Source organism: Sus scrofa, chromosome 13 (genome assembly GCF_054392235.1).
Source record: "Sus scrofa isolate SSC_HxYL_T2T_F1_AM1 chromosome 13, Sscrofa_HxYL_maternal_Yorkshire_Landrace_v2.0, whole genome shotgun sequence".
NCBI lineage: Eukaryota > Metazoa > Chordata > Mammalia > Artiodactyla > Suidae > Sus > Sus scrofa.
The window spans coordinates 177,812,552-177,834,803 of NC_139395.1; the positions used below are offsets into that span (position 1 = coordinate 177,812,552).

At 37.3% G+C, this 22,252-nt stretch overlaps 1 protein-coding gene across 2 annotated transcripts in view; it reads right to left on the minus strand.

The window, feature by feature from the left end:
• CRYBG3 (crystallin beta-gamma domain containing 3) overlaps positions 1 to 22,252 on the minus strand; it is a 124,852-nt gene that overhangs the window by 69,594 nt on the left and 33,006 nt on the right. For both annotated transcript variants that reach the window (XM_084989099.1, XM_021070691.2), the window contains 5 exons: positions 19,221 to 19,648; positions 5,313 to 11,451; positions 3,866 to 3,910; positions 3,508 to 3,623; positions 2,377 to 2,524 (listed from right to left, as the gene is read on the minus strand). In XM_084989099.1, coding sequence (XP_084845225.1) covers positions 2,377 to 2,524; positions 3,508 to 3,623; positions 3,866 to 3,910; positions 5,313 to 11,294 — 6,291 coding nt within the window. In that variant the 5' untranslated portion in view covers positions 11,295 to 11,451; positions 19,221 to 19,648. The remainder of the gene's footprint in view (positions 1 to 2,376; positions 2,525 to 3,507; positions 3,624 to 3,865; positions 3,911 to 5,312; positions 11,452 to 19,220; positions 19,649 to 22,252) is intronic.

A 22,252-nucleotide genomic window follows, 5' to 3' on the forward strand; every position in this document is an offset into this window, starting at 1 on the left:
AGCCAAAGGAATCCTGAGAAAGAAAAACAGAGCTGGAGGAATCAGGAGCCCTGACTTCAGACTATATTACAAAGTTACAGTCATCAAAACGCTATGGTACTGGCATAAGAACAGAAATATAGATCAATGGAGCAGTATAGAAATCCCAGAAATAAACCCACAAATTTATGGTAAATTAATCTATGACAAAGGTGGAAAGAATATACAATGGACAAAAGACAGTCTCTTCAATAAGTGGTTCTGGGAAAACTGGACAGCTACATGTAAAGAATAAAATCAGAACATTCTCTAACATTATACAGAAAAACAAACTCAAAATGTGTTAAAGACCTACATGTAAGGCAGGACAAAACTCCTAGAGGAAAACATAGGCAGAACACTCTTTGTTATAAATTGCAATGACTTTTTTGATCCATTTTCTCAAATAATTAAAAAAAAATTAAAAAATGAACAAATGGGACCTAATTAAACTTAAAAGCTTTTGCACAGCAAAGGAAAATATAACAAAATGAAAAGACAATTCATAGAATAGGTAAAAATATTTGCAAATGATGTGAACAACAAGAGATTAATCTTCAAAATATACAAAGAGCTCATGCAGCTCAATATCAAAAAAAATAGGCAGAAGATCTAAATAGGCATTTCTCCAAAGACGACACACAGATGAGCAAAAAGCACATGAAAAGATGCTCAACATCACTAATTATTAGAGAAACACAAATCAAAACTACTATGAGGTATGAGGTATGACCTCACACTGGTCAGAAAAGCCATCACCAAGAAGACTACAAACAATAAATGTTGGTGAAGGTGTGGAGAAAAGGGAACCCTCCTACAATGCTGGTGGGAATATAAGTTAGCCACTACGGACAACAATACGGTGGTTTCTTAAAAACCTAAAAATAGAACTACTATAAGATTCATCAATTCCACTCCCGGCATCTATTCAGGGAAAACCACAATTTGAAAAGATATATGCCCCCCAATTTTCTTTGCAGCACTATTTACAACAGGCATAGAAACAACCTAAATGTTCATCAACAAAGGAATGGATAAAGAAGATATGGTACATATATACAATGGAATATTACTTAGCTATAAAAAAGAACAAAATAATGCCATTTGTAGCAACATGGATGGATCTAGAGATTATCATATTGAGTGAAGTAACTCAGTTAAAGATAAATATCATACGATATCACCTATATGTGGAATCTAATGATACAAATGAAACAAACTCACAGATTTTTGAAAACAAACTTGTGGGTACCAAAGGGTGGGGGGGATAAATTAGGAGGTTAGGATTAACATACACATTACGGTAAATCTATAAATATCTAGATTTTATAAATCTATAAAATAGACAGCCAACAAGGACCTACTGTACTGCACAGGGAAGTCTAATTAATATTCTATAATAACTTCTATGGGAAAAGAATCTGAAATAAATGGATATATTTATAACTAATCACTTTGCTGTACACCTGCCTCAAACTAACAACACTGTAAATCAACTAATACTCCAATTAAAAAAAATACATGGGAGAATTCTGCTCTTATCACTAATTCACCCTTCCTCTAAACAACAAAGGCACTTGCCACAAAAGGTTTTTTTATATGGAAAGACCCTTCCTCATCTTAGTTTCAAATAATATTTTCTAAACAAATAATTAAGAAGAAACACTTTTCCCTTCCTCTACTCATCCTTTCTCCTCTCATTTCTCCTAACACTCATCTCACTCTTCCTCTCTTCTAAACACCACACACACAACTACACTGAGAGAAAGTTGTCTCTATGGTATACTCCTACTACTCTTAAAAAATATGTATATATATACATATATATATTACAACATGTAACATTTTATAGGCCAGATTACATGTAATATTTTAAATTTTCATTCATTTAATACTTTATACATATCTGGTCAAAAATTACCAATATAATAATGAAGATTAATGAAATTAAACTTTTTTTTTTTTTTTTTTTTTTTTTTTTTTTTTTTGTCTTTTTGCCTTTTCTAGGGCCGCTTCTGCGACATATGGAGTTTCCCAGGCTAGGGGTCTAATCAGAGCCGTAGCCGCCGGCCTATGCCAGAGCCACAGCAACATGGGGTCTGAGCTGTGTCTGCAACCTACACTACAGCTCACGGCAATGCCGGATCCTTAACCCACTGAGCAAGGCCAGGGATTGAACCCTCAACCTCATGGTTCCTAGTCGGATTTGTTAACCACTGCGCCACGACAGGAACTCCGATTAATGAAATTAGCACAACATTAGCAACCATTTCTAAGCATCATTGGCTCAAAGTACAGCTTTACTACATGACAAACAAAACAAAATAAAAAATAGGGGAAAATCAACTGTTTCATTACCTTTAAGACACGTCTAATAGATCCCAATACAAAGTTTCTTTGTGGATGCTTTTTGTTCTGAAGGATCCAGTCACGATTTAACACCTTTTCCCCTTCTTCTAGTACACATTTCTGACCTTGGAAATGTGGTTTCTCATATAAAATCCAGCTGAACAAAGAGAAAAGCATGATCAGTTATAATCAATTTTCTAAGAAATGAGGCATAAAACAAATGATATTGTAAGTCACAGATCATCTTTTCTACTTAAATTTTTAAAATCTGGGTTATTTTCCACTACTAGTGTATAATTCCATTTTAAAACAATGATAATATGCTGATGCAAGTATAGGCAAATAGTATATATAAGAAAGAATACAAGTATACGCAACTTGGAAGTAATACTTCCTGAACATAGCACCCTAATCTATGCCTTTGCCTCTATTTATGTATACATACACTTTACAGATGCTATATACACATGTACATTCAAAACAATGGCTTAACAATTTCAAATTCTACTTCTACCCTAATTTTCCTGTTGCTGCATAACAGAGCACATATGTCTCATTTTGCTACTCACAGAGAGCACTACACTACACTGTATGTAACATGAATACTGATCAGTGAGTTACTGAAACACGGGACAGGGACAAAGAAATTCTGACCCCCACATGTCCGTGGGCTATGGTCCACAATAACAAATGGGATTGTCCATCATTTTTACACCACACAAAGAATCCTTCACTCTTTGGGCATGTCAGCAGTACAAATGACTTTATAAACATGTGGCCTTCACATTCCTTAGCATCCCACAAATTTTGAACTCATTTTTAAAGCTATGCTTCATTCAACTGAAGCCTTCAACTCAAGCTGCCAAATCTATCCTGCTAATTATGCAGTTACAAAATACTGATTGTATACATTGTATATTCTAGGACTTCCTACTTAACAGCAGGCTGTAAGTACTAAAATCAACCTATATTTTCTGCCACAGTAAATAAAGAGAACACATACATTATAAAACACTAATAATCTTTCAAAAAATTATTCTAGAGGAAAAAGAATATAAATTTAACACAAAAACCAAAAAGCATAAACAGCAAAAAAACACCTACAGGGGAAATGCTACAAAATTTTAAGAGATCTCTTACCAGCCCCTTACAACTTTTATCAGTACCCCATTCGGAAAAGACCAAGATGTAGCATCAGGAATGTTACAGTAGATCTCTTGTTTATATTTACTTCCATGGAGATCATAGATAACCATCTGCAACATATAGTAAGTAGGCATAATAACAACAAAGTTTAAGAATGCATTTAAAATTCCAAAATGTCTTAGAATGTAGAAAATAAAATATCCTAAATATATATAGGTAAATGTTTCTTTAGACTCTAAATTCCTGAGTAGAATAATCATTTTCTAAGGAACAGTATTTAGTTTAAACTCCCCAAACCTAAAAGTAACGTTCTCATATTTTATCTCAGTCAACCTAAGAAACATGTGCTTACCTTCCCAGGTCTTGGGTTACACCTCAGAGTTTGTTTGTCAACATTCTGGAATAAGAAAAGTGGAAAAAGTAAGCCTTACAAAACATAAATGGAAAGATATATATATATATCACTCTAACAGTCACAAATCCATCTGATTTATCACATATTTACTTAGAGACCACTGTGTGCAAGATATACCTCTGAGTACTACAAGGGATAGAAAGTAAATATAGAGGAAATTGTGCTTTTTCTTTGCCCTCAAGAAGCTTAGATCTTATTAGGAAGGGGAAACAGATAATCATGTTCCCAGGACTCTTCTAGGTGGGGGATTAAGTTAAACCCTCAGTTAAAATATAATCAAAATGCCAAGTTATAGAGGTCAACGGAAATGGCACCAGCAGAGAGAGGTTCCCAAGAGCCTTGTCTGAGGACATGGTATGGAGAAGACCTTGAAAAACGGTAAATGGAAAAAAAAAATGTGGCAGATTGGGGGTAGAAGCAATAAAGAAAAAAAATTCCAGGAAGAGAACATCATGAGAAGCAGAGACATCTTACAGGGTGTATAACCAGATCTTGAGGAGACAATGTTAAACAAACAGCACTTAGGGACCTTATAATACAGAGCCCAGAGGTTGCACTTGACTTAGGAGCCAATGGGACCTTATAATACAGAGCCCAGAGGTTGCACTTGACTTAGGAGGCAATGGGGAAACCATTAAAGAAACATTTCTTCAAATCCCAACCTCTCTTTTACAACAGGTTGGTATTCAGCTATTACTTCATGCTACTAAAGCTACTCAAAGTAAAGATACAGCCCTGGGAATCCTAGAGAAAGTTCTATGACCATGGGAATGTTGGAAAGGAACGTCCCGTGTTCAATGAATAGTCTATATTAGATGTTTAAATATTTCTAAGTCAAAGAAAAATGTAACTCATTTTCAAGATATTTTCTAGCTATAATGTTTTCATCTTCTTTTTGATGAATTAGTCTGTTCCTTGCCCAGCTATGTATATGAGAACATGTACACAGACATGAGCAACTACAGCACAAGATCACTATCAAGCAAACATTTAAAATATTTTAAGTATTTACATATTTTTAAATATTATGAAATATTTTCATGAGAAATAAGCTCAGTGGACAGTGATACTTTTTCTACATACAATACCTTGAGAAATTCACTTAATTTAGTTTGAAAATGAAAAACTGGCAAACAACTGGTAAATTACATAATTTTCTCTTACGCTTTTTAGATTCCGATGAAACAATTCTGCTTTCTCAAATATGACAGTCCAGCTAAAATACGTGAGTTATGATACCCTTCAACCAGAGAACAAAGTAGTCTCTGGTATTTTTTTAAAACAATTTTTACATAAACTCAAAACACTTATTTTCTTAATAAGCTTTGGCATCGTTTTGTGGCCCAAAGCACTACTCTGCTAGTTAAAAATCAAAGTAACTTACCTCTGTGAATGTGCTTAACTGGCCTGAGGTGTCTTGAACACGGAAATATTTTGACACTGGCTCCTGAAAAGTGCCACCAAATCTGGCTCCTTTTTCTGAGGAATGGGTTTTGGAAGTCTGCAAATACTGATGATAAGCACTCTTTAAAGAAGAATGTAGTTTGGAAGTAAGGTCAGATTTCTGTAGAAATGAGGCCTTTTCTGGCCACAGGCCAATTTGCAGATTCGAGGTAGTAGGTTCATTTGACATCACGTAAGAATTCTTAGAAATTCCAGTACTTTCCTGGCCATCATCAGGGTAAAATGTGATGGAAGAATCTGGCAACTTGAAAGTAACAGTTTCCTGCCTTCTAGCTCTCAGACTTCCTTTATGGAATGTTTCTTCCTCCTCTTCCTCGTTCTCCTCCTCCCATCCCTCCCGTCTGTCATCTTCACCAAAATTCATCTTTAAACGCTCCGATACTGACTGGAGAAGTGATAAAACAGATGAGGGCTGGTCTGCACTCTCTCTTGATTTCGTGGAGCCATAGTGACCAGGGGAGACCTCGCTGGATAGAATGTCCTCTTGAGAGCTGTCATCCTCATAAATGGGAGACAAAGCTAAGGGGTAAATCTTGTACCTTTTGGCCTCCACTGATAAGAAGATTTCTGAACTATCACTCTCGAAGGTCTCACCTAATTTAGTTTCCTTTTCAAAGTGATGGATGAGGTCAGTTCTACTCTCAGACCTTTCACATGTGAAAACAGTCATGCTGTCAGTGGAAGTGTCAGGAATTATGTGGGAATGTGTTCTTCTTACTTCTGCAGTAGCATATTTGTCCTCATCTTGAAGGGGCTCTTCATACAATATAGTAAAGGAAGAATTTTCTTGTTCATCCTGAGAAATGAAGGCTAGGTTAGGTTCTTCTTTTTCATTTCCATAGCCTAGATCTCTTATTTGCTTATGGACTGCAGTAACAGACGTTCTTCTGTCAAGCCTTCCTACAGTGTCCTCGGGTTGAAAACCTTGCACTAAGGCTGGGTAGCCTTCATAATCCTTACTTAATGTAGGTGATTCATAACCCTTGAAATATGAGGCAAGTCTAGAGTCACATGCTATCAAACCTGCCTTCATTTCTGTAGGCTCTTTCTCTGTTTCTCCAGCACTCCCTTTGGCATACTCTTGGGGTGCTTTCTCAGCTTCAAATATGGGAGGCGTGGCCTCTACTTGTGTAATGGGCAATTCCAGACCTGTTTCATGTGTTTTCTCAACATTTACCACTGTGGACAACACTCTGTTTTTCCTGACAGCCCCATCATAATCTTCTGGGGATGTTCTTTCCATTTCTATCTTAGAGGGCACAGACACAATCATCCCAATTATCTCTTTAGCATCTCTCTTGCATGCTTCGTCCATTTCTAAGGAGGCAGGCACCACCTTTCTGTGTGCTTCTTTTACTTTTAACGCAAAAGGAGGTATGATTTTAGTCTTCCTAATAACTTCTTCAGCATCCTTTTGGTGAGTGTTTTCTGTGTCCAATACAGGGCTTTCAGTCTTTGCAGGGATCTCTTCACCCTCTTTTTCGTAGACATTTACCATTATTGGCATAATGGGAATCGCCTCAGTTTCGTCCACTTCTCCTTCAGCATGCTTTTGGTAAACATGTTCCATTTCTAAGGTAGCAGGTATCATTTCAACTTTTTCAGCAGTCCCCTCAACATCTTTTTGGTAGATATTTTCCATTTCTGACATAACTGATGTCATACCAGTCTTACCAATATCCCCTTCAGCATGCTTTTGGGAAATACTTTTCATTTCTAATGGAACAGGCATCACTTCAGTCTTTGCAATATCCCCTTCAGCATCTTTTTGGTAAATACTTTCCATTTCTAATGTAGCAGGTATCACTTCAGTCTTTCCAGTAATTCCCTCAGCATCTTTTTGGTAGACATTTTTCAATTCTGACATTAAAGTTGTCATGTCAGTTTTGCCAATATCCCCTTTAGTATCCCTTATTTTATAAGCTTTTTCCATTTCTAAAGTGGCAGGTAATCTCTCAGTTTTTTCAATACACCTCTCAGTACCCATTTGGTATGCTTCTCTCATTTTGAGAATGTTAGCTGTTGGCTCAGTTTTTGAGATACTCAATTCAGCATCCCTTTTATGTGCTCTTCCCATTTCTGACAAAGGAGGCACTGCATCATATTTCACAATATTCAATTCAGCATCCTTCTTGTTTGTTTTCTCCGCTTCCAACATGGAAGGTATAAGCTCACGTTCTCCTATATATACTTCATCATCCTCCTTGTGTACTTGCCCTACTTCTGACGTTGTAAGGGGTGTGCTTTTATTACTGTGCCCTGGAAAGCTTTTTTCAGATATACATACAAGAGCATTGGACAAAATGCTCTTAGATGTTCTTGTATCCTCTGTTTCAGTTTTGTGATTATCAACACACTCTATTCCCATTTTCTCTTTAGAGTCTTTATGGAGAAATGAATGTGTTTCTGCCTTAATGGCTAACCCTGTATGGGGCATGTCTTCAGCTAGTAAAATAGCATCTGATTCCTGCAAATTTATACTATCAGACTGTCCAGCTCTATTTTCAGAAAAAGGAGAGTTCTGGTAGAGACCAATTTCTCTTCCTTTAATTGACTCTGTGTCACTAACTAAGTTATTTACAGCAAAGAATCTACCTAATACTTTTTCACTAATTTCACATGTACTTTGATTTGCTGTCTGTTCTGACACCAAGAACTCCCTCACTCTATCATCTGGCTTAACATCATCACTGTTCAGAATTTCTGAAGTATTAGTCTGAAGTTCAGAATCCCAAGCGTCCTCTGCATCATTTGTTAAGGTTTCCTGGGCTGAATAAATAATCTCATTGACTAATTCCCTGGCTTGATCTTCTAACAACCAAGATACATCTATTCTATCAGAATCAAAAAGGAGACTCTTCTCACCAACCACAGGTGAAACACAGGCCTTTTCTTCTCCTTGGACTTCAGACATGTTTTCCATGAGCTGCTCTTCGAAATGCTCTGTCAGTTGGATTCCCGGCAGTGTCACTTCTGATGGGATGTCTTCTTTCAGGGTACCTGGATTCATTATTCCGTCTGTGGCTGTGTGCTCCTCGAGGGTACCAACTGTGTGTTTGGATTTCAGTTCTTCCGTGACAGAATCGAAGATCTCACCAATCAATGTACCAGCCTTTTTATGTAAACCACTTTTGAGGTCTAAAAGCTGGTCATGTGCTCTCCTCCTTGTTTCTATGTGCTTAGCAGATGCCTCAGAACACTGCCAGCTTGAGCTGTTAACTGACACTGGGGCCCCAGCAACTGCTCCAGTCTCTGTTTCCATGGGATTGTCAAATTGGGCAGCAGTTGGGAAATCAAGAGATACCGTCTCAGGATGATTCCCCAAATGATCCTGAAGTGGGGTGACTTCTGCCCCTGTTGGGAGAGATGTTTCAACTTCCAAATAAGAGCTATTAGGATATAGTGGGTTAGTTAAGGAGGCACCTTCATGCGTGACCTCTATGGTAACTTTTACAGAATCAAAATTACTTGGGTGATTGTGTGATCTTATAACCTTGCTGACTTCTCCAGAGTTAACAGAGGACAAAGACATGATATCAGTACCACCACTTGGGAAATGCATGTTCTCCTTCTTTCTGTGAGATGAGACTTTCTTTGGTGATCTCAGCACAGAAGCATTCATAAGAAAACTTGAACCCTCAGATGCAAAAGAATTTTTTTCCAAACTGATACCAGAACTCAGGAGAGGTGAACTGACTTTCATGCTATCAGTTTCTTGGAATTTGGGGGAAGTATTAGTTAAGCTGAGTTCTGCCATTTCTGAAAAACCAGAAATATTTTTAGTCCCACAAATAACTAAAGGTTGATGAATTGCACAAATGTTGGCTTCACAATTCTGTGCCATTTGCCTAGTGACTTTTTTATCATGAACAGGTGGCAAAATCTCAGGTCTATCACTTTGGAGAAGAGCAGGAGGACCACCTAAGGCTTCCACCTCCATTTCCTGAATACCTTGATGATTGGAGACAGAAGGAGAAACTTCAGTTTGGCAATTCTCTTTAAGGCCAGCATCTGGATATTTCTCTTTAGTGTCTTTATGATCCAGTGACTGAAAACTTTTGTCCTGTTCAACTTTTAGGGAAATCAATTCTGTTAACATAGGCTTTGCTGGCACATCTATAATTTCGAGCAGAGAAGAAATTTTATCCTGAGATATGTGTCTGGGCTCTATTTGGGAAACAGGTATCTTGGAGGAATCTAGGGTTTTTCCTCTTCCAGAATGTGACTCAATAGGAACACTGTTCTGACCACTAACTTCAGTCTTTGATAAAATTTCTGCAATGTTATCGGCTTTGGTTTCCAAGGAGAAAGAAGAATCAGGCCTCTCTAGAGTGTTCTTACATGCTTTGGTGTTTGCCAGCATTAACTCTGTTTTATTAGGGTCTTGAGATGAAATGGAACTGTGGTCCTTGAAGAGGCTTTCAGACTTAAAGCTCAAGTCCACTGCAGTTAAGTGGGTGTCACTGGCTTTAAGATCTAGTGGAAACTGGCATTTTTCACTATCAGGAAGAACTTCCTTGTATTCAAGAACTGCAGATGCATGCTTGGGATGAAGGCAAGCAGGGAGATTCTCCCTGTCCATAGCCTCAACATGATCTGCCACATTTTCTTCTTGACGCTTCCTAGGCTGACTGGAAATACCAACAATATTGACATCCCCAGTTTCAATGAGCACAGAAGAATCTTCGTTCTTTAAAACAGGAATATCCAACTTGTTCATCACGGCAACTCCAGAAACGAAGGTAGGAAATGAAGTATTGAAATCTGTTTTTTTATGGTCAAGGTTAAGAGATGTTCTGACATCAGGTAGCACTTTGGCTTGTTGAGGCCTCTCAGAGTCAAGAACAGATTCTGAAATGCAATCTCTATTAAGTTCAAAGTTCAGTCTAGGTGCTATTTCATTTTCTAAACATGCTATACCTGCTGACTCACCAGTGTATTTTACAGAGGCAGGGTCCTTTTGATTTATTCCAATGGAAGGCATTTTGCCATGTGGCCTAAAATCAAGCTTTATGGCTTCTGTTACCAAAGGCTGGTCAGTATCTTTGGGTAATGACTCGATTCTACTTTCTTTTACATGACTTGAAGTTGTGGGTTCACCAACTGAGGCACTTTCTGCTTCTTGCTTGTTTTCTGTAACAGCCAAATTTTCCTGTGTATCTTGAGAAGACAACCCGTTTCCTTCATTTCCAAGTTCTGTGTCTGTCACAGCATGTCTTTGGAGAGCCACAGTGCTGGTATGATTGGCAGCCTGCTTTGATGAGTTATCTATGGTTTGCTTGTCAGAACACTTACTTTCTGGCAACTGCAGATCTTCACGCCTAATTGATTTATTTGGACTTGGCAAATCTGCACTTCTCTGTTTGGTAGTGTCATTCCCATTAGATTTACTACAAGAAAAGTCAGAAACAGCAGGGCTCTCAGGCTCAGCATGCTCCTCTCTTTGCACCACTGTCCCATCACTCACCACTGAGATGTTTTCTCTTATCATAGTTTCTGGGGAAGCTGTCCTCTGCAAGTCTGGACTGCAAGGGGTTTTGCTACTTTTACTTCCTGTAAACAATGTTGAACATACCAAATTTCTGTCCATCTGAGAAACTGGTGCACAATTGAAATGGTGCTGTGAGTCAGATTCTCCAAGAGTGGGGCTGGAATTAGTCACAGAACTGGATGACCTACTTCTTTCAGGTCCCTCAGGATCATTTTTATTGAAAACATCCTTGGAAGAAGCAGTGTTCGGCAGTTCTTGGTGGTTTCTTGAATGGCCTTCTGTGTTGAGATTTATTTTGTTATAATCAGAGACTTCTAACAGGCCTTCAAGCAAATGTCCTTTCATAGATATGTCTGTGCTAGCTGAAGACACTGGCACTATCCCAGGTTCCATCTCACTTTCAGGGCCCATTTGTGTGCTCCCACTAGAGTCAGAACTTTCATTTTCTCTGTCTGAGGGGTTCACAGTTTCTGATGCCGACTGTTGCTTCAAATATTTCCTAATTTGTCTGGGGCCTCGATACGTTGAAAATGTTACTAAAGGCTTCTCTGGTTTATCATGTATTTGCCTGCAAAAAGAAACAGCATGAGAGTATCAGGAAATACCATTAGTAAACACTTAACAGTAATCCCAGACATTGTGGTGAAATACATCTTTCAAATACTCCTACTCTTCATATGTCCTAAGTTGGGAAGGAAATCCTAGAAGGTTTTAGTTCAACCTATCTTTAATAAACATAACACAGATTTGACCAGCAGTACATGAATGTCAAGCCAGCAGGAACAGCTCTTGAGAACCGTTCCCTCTCAAGGGTTCCCTGATTATATCTGTCTCTCATAGTGCTTAATGAAGAGAATAGAGAATGACAAGTCCGAGGCTTGGGTTCTAGTTCTGATCTCCAGGCGTGTTTGGCTGGAAGGAACCTCACTGCCTCACTGCATCATATTTGTATCCCGAGCTCATGGCTATATCACTGATTTCTCCACCATAACAAAGCATCATAGTGAGCTTCTCTTCCTTTACTTAGATGTGAATTTGACCAGAAACTTTTAGCACAGCAGTAGACAAGTTGTCAAGAAAACACCTGGCAGGATGTTCAGCCTGCATGAAGCACTAGGTATATATTTGTTAAGTCAATAAATGACAGACTTGCCTTAAATATCCTCTCTCTGGTTAAATTCTTCAAATATCCAATTAGCATAGTATTGAACTGCCTGGATAAATGTAGAAATCAAAAAAGATCTATAGAATGAGTTCCCTACTTTTTCTCACCCTCAGCATAATGTTCCTGATGTTCTCAGCAGCCAACTTTCTATAAAGAATCTGTCTCTGGAACCTCTGATGTTATGCTGTGCTGCCCCACAGCCAATCCTTGACACACACCATTCTCTCCCCTTCAATTCCAGCCTGAGAGAAAGTCCAGTGTCCTCTAAGACTCAGTTCCCTTGTTATCTCCAGTGCAGACCTAGCCCAGGACCCCTTTACTGCTAAAATGGGCAGTCAGCCTCCGATCTCTGGGGACAAAGGACTCTGAGCACAGCACTTGCCATATTAAATTATAAAGATACATCCACTGATTTATTTCCCCACTATTCTGGTGGTTATTTGAAAGAATGTGGTATGTCTTCATTGTCTTTGTATTTTTAAGATCCCTATAAGTTTTGGCAAATGGTATAGATTTAATAACTTTGCATGAATTAATGAATGAATAAGTAAAGCAATGATACTAAATAAGTAAAGCTAAGTAATTTGTTTCTACAATTCTTATAGACGATACAAAAGTATTTTCAATTCTGATCCCCAGTTACATTTTAGTGTCCCAACTATAAAAATGTATGGTAGGGAGTTCCCGCTGTGGCTCAGCAGAAATGAATCTGACTAGTATCCAAGAGGATGCAGGTTTGAGCTCTGGCTTCACTCAGTGGGTAGGGGATCTGGCGTTGCCAAGAGAGGTGGTGTAGGTCACAGACGAAACTCGGATCCAGCATTGCTGTGGCTGTGGTATAGGCTGCAGCTGTAGTTCCAATTGGAGCCCTAGACTGGGAACTTTCATATGCTATGGGTGCAGCATCCCTCCCCCCAAAAAAGCAAAGATTAAACATCTAATAAATCTTTCTAGAATCTATAGGAATAACTATGAAATCCAGTTATCAGTATTCCAATATCTAAAATAATGTGTATCTCCACTTTAAAGCACAAAAAATGCTAATTTGTCTAAATGATAAAACAGAAAGTAAGCCTTCTTTGACATATAAAATCTCCATTAACTGTGCCTTTTTCATATTTCTTGAATTTTAGCTGTAAATAATTTATTTCAATCTATATAACTGCCAGCCTTAAAATCCTATCACACCACTATTGTAAAAAAATTTGATTACTTTTTCATTTTTTTACTGTCCATTTTAAAACAGTTAAAGGAGATGTATAGAAAAAAAGCTTTGCCTTAGAAAAGTGATTTGAGCTAATGCATGAATTTTAGGCTTGATCAAAGACTGTTAAGAAACAAACTCAAAATTGGATAAGATAACCTGTCTAAGAAAACAGGCAAGAAGATTAAAAATACATATAGGTAAAGTAATACTATTGGTGAAATCCCATATAAAAATACATAAATTATTCAGAAAATACAAGGGCCTTTCAGAGCAACATATGAAGATCCGGAAGTGTGAACAAATGACAAGAAGTTTCATTGCTTGGATTTCCTTTCAAAGTTTTTACATTTTGTACTTAAAACTTACTTTCAATTGGCTGCTATAATTTTTCCTCAAAAGATCGCCAAAATGTACATGATGTCCAAAGGAACAAGAAATGAGATATCAGAATCGGAATTTTCTTCTTTAGGTATAATAAATTTATGTTCTCTTAAAGCCAACTCCATTCTAATGAGACCTCAAGGCATTTTATTCTGCATCAATCCAGTAAAGCAACATTTGATCTAAAAGGGCATCTTATAAAATAAACCACAGACAAAAATCCACTAAATTTCAACTTTCTATAATAAAGATTTTTAGAAGTTTTGAAGTCCTTTGGGGGAGGGATCACTGTTTTCCATTTGGGGAGCTTTCTGGGCACTTCCAACTAAAATGATTATATTGATTTGTATGAACCAGTTTATATTTCTAACGAGATAATCTCCCACAGCAATCTGGGTGGAAATATTTTACACTTGTAGCTAAGATACACACTCTTTAACATGTTTAAAGCACTGAAAATCAAAGTTTCAAGCTTAGCTTCATGTATTATAATTAGCCCTTTCAGGTACTGATTCCTACTTTTTAAAAGGTTAGTCATGCCAACATAGTCTATTTTCTTTTAAAAAAATTAAAAATTTTTGGTCTTTTTGGGGCTGCACCCATGGCATATGAAGGTTCCCAGGCCAGGGGTTAAATCGGAGCTATAGCTGCCAGCCTACACCACAGCCACAGCAACGTGAGATCTGAGCATCGTCTGAAACCTACACCACAGCTCACAGGCAACACCAGATCCTTAACCTAATGAACAAGGCCAGGAATCAAACTTGTGTCCTCAAGGATACTAGTCAGATTTGTTTCCACTGAGCCATGACGGGAACGCCTAAAATTTTTTTTTGGAATTAAAGTATAGTTGATCTGGAGTTCCTGTAGTGGCTCAGCAGTTAACAAATCTGACTAGGAACCATGAGGTTGCGGGTTTGATCCCTGGCCTTGCTCAACGGGTTAAGGATCCAGCATTGCCGTGAGCTGTGGTGTAGGTCACAGATGCAGCTCGGATCCCACGTTGCTGTGGCTCTGGTGTAGGCCAGCAGCTGCAGCTCCGATTAGACCCCTAGCCTGGGAATCTCATTATGCCGCGGGAGCAGCCCTAGAAAAGGCAAAAAGACAAAAAATAAAATAAAATAAATATAGTTGATTTACAATGTGTCAATTTCTGATGCACAGCCAAGTGACCCAGTCATACACATATACACTTTTTTTTCTCAGTCCATTTTCTACAACATTCTCTCATAGGTTTCAGCTAAATCTTCATAACTGAATAGTTTTCAAGAACACAAATCTGCCTTTAATTGTTAAGTTTTTCCATAGTAAAGAAAACAAATGGAAAATATATGGAAATGTAAAAACCTTGTAACTTTACCAATAAAGATGGGAAAATGTTTATTTTCACAAACTAAATCGAGAAAAGAATGTATTAATTTCATGTATTATGTAATTGTGCATAGGGTCTATAGCTTATCCCATATAAGAGGTATGTGATCTGAATAGTAAGAAAGAAGGAGAATACCCATAAATCTCAAATATTTAAGGAAACAGACATACCGACTGAAAATATGAAAAAATTCTATGCATTTTAGCCCAAACACAACTATCTATGTACATCTGGAGACTTATTAAGCCTCCAGGTATTACAAATGGTTATACTCTACCATGGATAAACTCGATACATCTGATACTACAAAGGTGAACCAAATACATGTGTCATTTTTTACAGAAAATTTTATAAAAGAAGCCTGAAAATAATTGCGTTTTAGCAACAGTATATCTAATTCACTTTTAGTAAGTATGATTAAGATTTTTTTTAGCATTAATATTTATTTCCTTTCAAATTACAAAGTTAAGAATATCTCCTCTCAAATTAGGGAAGGCTTTTAACTTTTCTACGTAAAGAAAGCTGCAAAACCAGAAATTTTTAAAAATATCATGGTAAGGTTTTGACAGAAGAGTTTCTCATGCTGGATACAAATCTGTTCAAAATATAAGAATTACAGAACTTTTTAAACAATTTGAACCCAACAGTGAAGTAGCTTCCTACATAAATTATATCAGAAACATGAGTTAATGTATGGAAAACAATCTAGAAAATGTTACCAACAGGTTTAAGGGCTTTATGGATATTAAAAATGAAATTTGCAGAGTCAACTACACATGAAACAATTAGAAAGCTTTTTTTTTTTAAATTAAGTAAAGATCAAATTGTTGACAATGTTTTTCTGATGAGGATTTTTTAAAATACTAATAAAATTATTGGTAATAACTTGTCTAAGTTTTGAAAACTGTTAATAGTGATTAACAGTGATCAAAAATATGTTTGATGCTATAGCAATGGATAGCATTATACAGCACAGGTTATTATACTAACTTGTCTAAATTAAGCCATTCATCATTTTTAATACCCTCTGATTACAAAGACCTACAAGGGAAAAAAAAGTATGGGCATTTTTACATAAGAAAGGCAAGGCAAAACCTTCAGATAATTCACTTTTTCTTATGTTAAAAAATTATTTTTAAGTGAAACTGAAATCTAGTAATTTCAAAAGTATAGGCTCTTAATTTTAAACATTTTATATTTGAAATATGTTATGATCTCAATAATAATTAAATATAAGCTTTGCTTTTAGAACCAAAACAACTTTAATACTTAAAAACATAGATTCTCAAAATTATTAGTAAATATCTTCTCCAGATACATTATTTAAATAATATCTAAAATCAGCTATAAGTAGTCCTTAATCATACTATTAAAATAAACTATTAACCAAAATCTTATCCCATTTTTATATAACACTTCTAAACAAACTGAAAATTCTTAAAAGAAAGGTACTATAACAATAATTCTAAACCTGATCATCTGTAGGACTGATGAAGCTAGGCCGAAGAAAGCCTGTGTCTCAAACTGGGAGCCCAGTGGTCTCTTCCTTTCCTTCTAAGTCTAGAATCACCTCTCTTTGATAGGGTGGTTCTGGTGAATCGCCTTAAGCAATCACTATTAACAAGGAGGGCTTTACTAACAAGAAGTAAGAGGAACAGTATCCTCTTCCATCTTCTACTGTCCAGTACCAAAGAAGTAAACTTGACCTAGGAGTCAAACCCAGAGAGAAAAAAGAAAAAGCACAAACTTTAGGTTCTACCCAGTTTCCACATAACCTCAAAATCCCCACCATTTTATTTTATTATTATTATTATTTTTTTTTTTGTCTTTTTTGCCATTTCTTGGGCCACTCCCACGGCATATGGAGGTTCCCAGGCTAGGGGTCTAATCAGAGCTATAGCTGCTGGCCTACACCACAGCCACAGCAACACCAGATCCTTAACCCACTGAGCAAGGCCAGGGGTTGAACCCACAACCTCATGGTTCCTAGTCGGATTCGTTAACCACTGAGCCACGAGGGGAACTCCAATCCCCACCATTTTAAATTACTTTGGAACCAAGAAGTCCCCTAGAGAGAGGCTGTTCCAAGGCTGCTGGGCCCACCCCCAGGGATTCTGCCTCAGTGGGTCTGAATCAGATAATCTGCATTTCTAATGACTCCCTTGTGATGCTGGTCCAAGGTCCACACTTAGAACTGCACTGCTTTAGACAATAGGCTATTACAATGCACCCAAAGTTAACCATTTTTCTGCTGTTGGACAACATGGTCCCATAAATAATGTTTCACTAAACACCTTTGCACATGACTAGAGATAACCTGCAAACCTTTCAAGGTTCTTGATACATCCTGCCCTCCTAAGTGCCCTCCACTTGCAGCACTGTGTATGAGCATTACCCAAATCAACTCTGACTCACAGAGTGTTACTGCTTATTACCCTTAACAACTGAAAAGGAGCAAAATTCTCAATTTAGTTTGCATTTCCTTGCTTGCCAGTGAGAATAAACCTCTTCACCACTTATTTGAGGTTTATATTTCCTTCATCTGGATAATTTGTTTATATTGCTTGCCCATATTATTCTATTGGTGTGTCTAAAATGCTTATCAGTTAAAGCATTTTCTGATTTCTTAATATACAATTTTCTCACTTGCCAATTTAATGTTTCATTGTTTATGGCCTTTGACATAAGGGAGTTTGAAAACTGGAAGCAATCCAATCTACTGACCTCTTCTTTCCTGATACTTCCCACTGCCATCACGCTTAGGAAACTGTTTCTCACCAAAATAATTCACACTTAGCTAGTTTTTGTTTTGTATGTTTGTTTACTCCACTTTAATTAATTTTAATATAAAAATGAGATGAGTATCTAGCTTTTATTTTTTTCTCCAAATTGTTATCCAATTTTCCCAAGTCCTCCTTTCCACAAAGGATACATAATGCCATCACAATTCAAAAGCTCAAATCACAAAATATACGAGGGTCTATTTCTGGACTGTTTATTCTGTTCCATTTAAGTGTCTAGCAAATATTACACCAGTGTCATACAATATCAATCAGTGTAGCTGTATCAGTTCCCTTTAACATCTGGTAGGTCAAGTCCCACCACATCACTCTGGATGGGCAAACTCACATCTCTCTGGGTCTCAGTTCTCCTAACTCTAAGATGGGTCTGTGCCTACACCTCCCTCAGAAGCTTACTAGGAGGAACTGACTGAAAGCACCCACATGAGGACACTTCGAGACTACAGAGAACCACAAAGTTCTAAGTCATCATCTATATCTAACTATAGTATTATTGATGACCTCTTCAAATAATAAAATAATCCTCATGTAGAGGTTAAATTAAAATCAATAAAACAGGTCCTTATTAGTTATGAATGAATACTTCCATGTTCTACAAAATGTCTGATGGACTCAACATTGTTAAAAAAAATTTTTGGAGTAGAAAATAGTCCTTCTAGCACATTTGAGTAAAAAAAAAAAAAAAAAAAAACCAAAACAAACAAAAAAAAAAACAAACTTAGTGCCCATCTGTTAATCAAAAAAAGAAAACAGGGGTAGTGAAATGTTCCTTAAATGTGTGCAAGATTTGTTCCTCTGAGCTGTGGGAAAGGTTCAAATGGTTATAAGTCAATTTAATTTCTTTTCTTAACCCCTTTAACTGGATTCCATAAAGAAAATATGTTGAGAGAATGTGAATACAAACCTTGGTACTATTTTTGTTCCCAAAATGCAGATACTAAACCTATTGCCTAACCTACTACAGAAGAAACCAGACAACAGAAAATACTCCCATTCAAGAAAGTCTTAAGTCAGAAATAAATCTTGTACTTGGACAAAGTTAGAACCTAAAAGGTATTAGTACCACCCCACAAAATAGCTCAAAAGACCCTAGACAGATGTATGGCACACAGACTCATTTAATTTTTCACCTAGGAGCCGGGACATTACAGAATACTTTTTCCAATCTCCTTAATTAAAAGGAGTAAAACTGAGGCTCAAAAGCTAGGTCCACATGATGGAAGATAACTAAAAAAAGGGAGTGTGTGTGTGTGTGTGTGTGTGTGTGTGTGTGTGTATGACTGGGTCATTCTGCTGTACAGCAGAAATTGGCACAACACTGTAAATCAACTATAATATTTTTTTTTCTAATTAAAAAATAAAGCTAGGTCCAAAGGCTCATTTTTTTTAGCTAAGTGAATTTTAAACTTACCTTAACAAATCACTGGTTTCCTGTTCACTGTCTTGTGCTGTATCCAAAGAAAAGGCATCAGAGAGTTCAGCTGAGTTGGACTCTTGTTCTGCTGGAAGCACCTGGGTTTCCAGGGAGCCACTGACGGTGGCTCTCTCTCTGTGGACCCCTTCTTCATGATGTTCAGTGGGATTTTGTAAATCTTTCTCAGTTTTGTCATGCTCATCTTTGAAAGAAGATTGCTTGGCTTCACTAAGAGATGATTTTCCTGAGATATTGAATAAGTTACCAAGAAACTGAAAAAAGCTTTCTTTTGGCTGTTTGTCACTTTCTCCTATTTTGGCATCTGAGGTGGAACCAGAAAGGTCATTTGGCTTTTTGGAATCTTCCTGTGCTGGAAGAGTGATCAGCTTCTCAGCATGGCTCCTTTTGTCCTCACTTTGGGGAATCTTTGAAAACAAAATGAAGAATAATAAGCATCATCATTTAAAAAATAAGACAGATTGACTGATAACCTATTACATGACACACTCTATGCTAGACGCCAAGGAAACATCTGTGAATAAGACAGATGGCTTCTGTTCCAGAGTAATTTACAATCTACCGAAGGGCACAGTCAGCACGACTTTAACAAAACCATATATAGCAAGTGTCACAAAGGGAGGAGTACAGCACACGTGGGAAGCCAGGAGCAACTAGTCCAGATTTGGTGGTGGTGAGAATGGAGGAGGTAACTCAGGGGATGCTTCCTAGAGGAAGTGCCCTCTGAGGAGACCTAAAAAGTGCCTACTTGATGCTTGTGCATCTTCCTCCTTCTCTGATCACCATCCCATGTTTAGTGAGGTGTCAGCCTATAATGATTTTAAAATGACTGGAGGTTAAGAGTACAAATGAGAAGATTAAATGTTAAGTATGAGAGATCAGTAAAAGGACAGGTCATAGCAAAGCTTATTTGTATTTAAATTTAGCCTTTATTATTATAGAGCTAATGGCAGCATTTTCACACACTCAGGCTATCAGACAACACCTAAATAGACTTCATAATTTCAGCATTGTGTTAACCCCTGAATATGCCACACTGTGAAAAACTGTTCCTTAGAAGATGAGGAAAGGAGTTCCCTGGTGGCCTAGTGGTTAAAGATTCAGTGTTGTCACTGCTTTGCCTCAAGTTCAATCCCTGGCCTGGGTGAGGCGAAAAAAAAACGAGAACATAAGTAAAGACAGCAACATGATATATCAATTTAGAGGAAAAGCCAACTATGAAAGCTTCATGGTAAAACACAAATCCCATTAATGCAAACACTACACAGCACAGGGAATCCTTGCAAATGTTAAACACTTCCAGGAGTGGATTTTACCTGCTTGTGACTAACCTACTAGTGAAGCCAGCCCCCATTCATTGGGGCTCTGTGTGAGGACAGCACGTGGTGGCACGCCATGGCTCCCTCCTCCCTTAAGCTTTCTTAGCTTCAGGCCAATGGGCCAGCTCAGCCTGCCTTCCCAACATGCTCACTCACCTACTTGTAAAAGGAATGTGGTCTGATAGCATCTGTCAGATGTCATGTTCACTAGTCCTTATAAAAGAAAAGCTCAAGTGTGAGTCGGAAAAATATCAGGACACCAAGGTAAAGCCACCCTAGGGCACTACAGAGTCACAGGATCAAGTTTTGTAAGAAGCTGACCTTCAAGAAAGCAAGAACATCCTCTAACGTCACTTGTTTACCTCCTTCTCTGCTTTAATCCAAATTCAAAACAGTTGAAAGGAGTGCTCCACTAGGCACTAAAAAAATGTGGCACATGAAAGGTTGAGAATATGTTTAGAGCCCATTAGCCCAGGAAATTAAAGTCAAGCGAGCACTATTTTAAGTCTGTTCCCACCTTGGGAGTCAGATATTTTTGAGTAAACACATAGCTTTTTTCCATGTGTTAGGATGTTAATATAACTTGTGAGTCTCTACATTTAGAATATCACCAGCCTTTTAGGGCCACCCAAAGTCTCACCTTTTACTGTTTTCAACTGCAACTCAATCCGACGTGTCTCCATATCATCCACCAAGCCTTCTGCTCCTTATGGGAGCCTGCAGTCAAAATTAACTGTGCCCTCTCCTCATGTAAACAGCATAAATAGCCTCTCAGTATGGCAATATAACATGTGCTAGTTGACATTTTTGAAAGTGATCATATGTATGAAAGATATACATTTTTTTTGCCCTTTTCAATTACTCCATTTCTCCACTTAATTTGTTGTAATGGCCAGCACATTTCTTCCTGCTTCAAAATAAACTAAGACGGTAACATGAATAGAACAGTGATTTCTTTTCTGCAACTACTATGAATGACTGCTTAGCCGGGGTAGCTACTTGAGGAAACTGAACCACAGGCAACTCACGCCAGTAACATAAATATTCTTAAAATGCTTTAGAAATTCACAAAGGAGTTTTACAAAATTGGGGCAATTATTTTTTCAAAAAAGGAAAATTTAAGAGAACATGGAGATTACATTTTTGACATTAATAAATAAAATTTTAAGACAATAATTTCTGTCAAAAATATTATTTATATCACTGCCTCAATTATTTTTACTTGACAATTCCTTTCAAAGTATGAAAGACTGCTTTATAAACAAGATACATTTTACTAAGCTAGTACAAATCTTCACATTTAACTTTTTTAGTGATATATATAATTTTTCTAAAGAATCACTTATTGTCCCTCCCCTCAATTTTCACTTCTTTGCTCTTCCAGAATAGCAAATCCTATATCCCTGTATCTTAAATTCACTAAAGACCATTTTCTTCATTTCCCTTAAATGTCTTAGTTGCTGGATTTTTCCCAAATAATCTTCTGAGAAATTCGTATCAATAATTAAAATACCCTGAACAACAAGAAAATTATCTAGAGATAAAACTTAGCAGAAAAGATCACTGCTATTCGAAGTTAACACAACAAATCTGTATCTATATAATTACATTAAAAAATTTTTTGGCCATGCTCATGGCATGCAGAAGTTTCCAGGCCAGGGGATGAGACTGAACTTGTGCCACAGCTGTAAC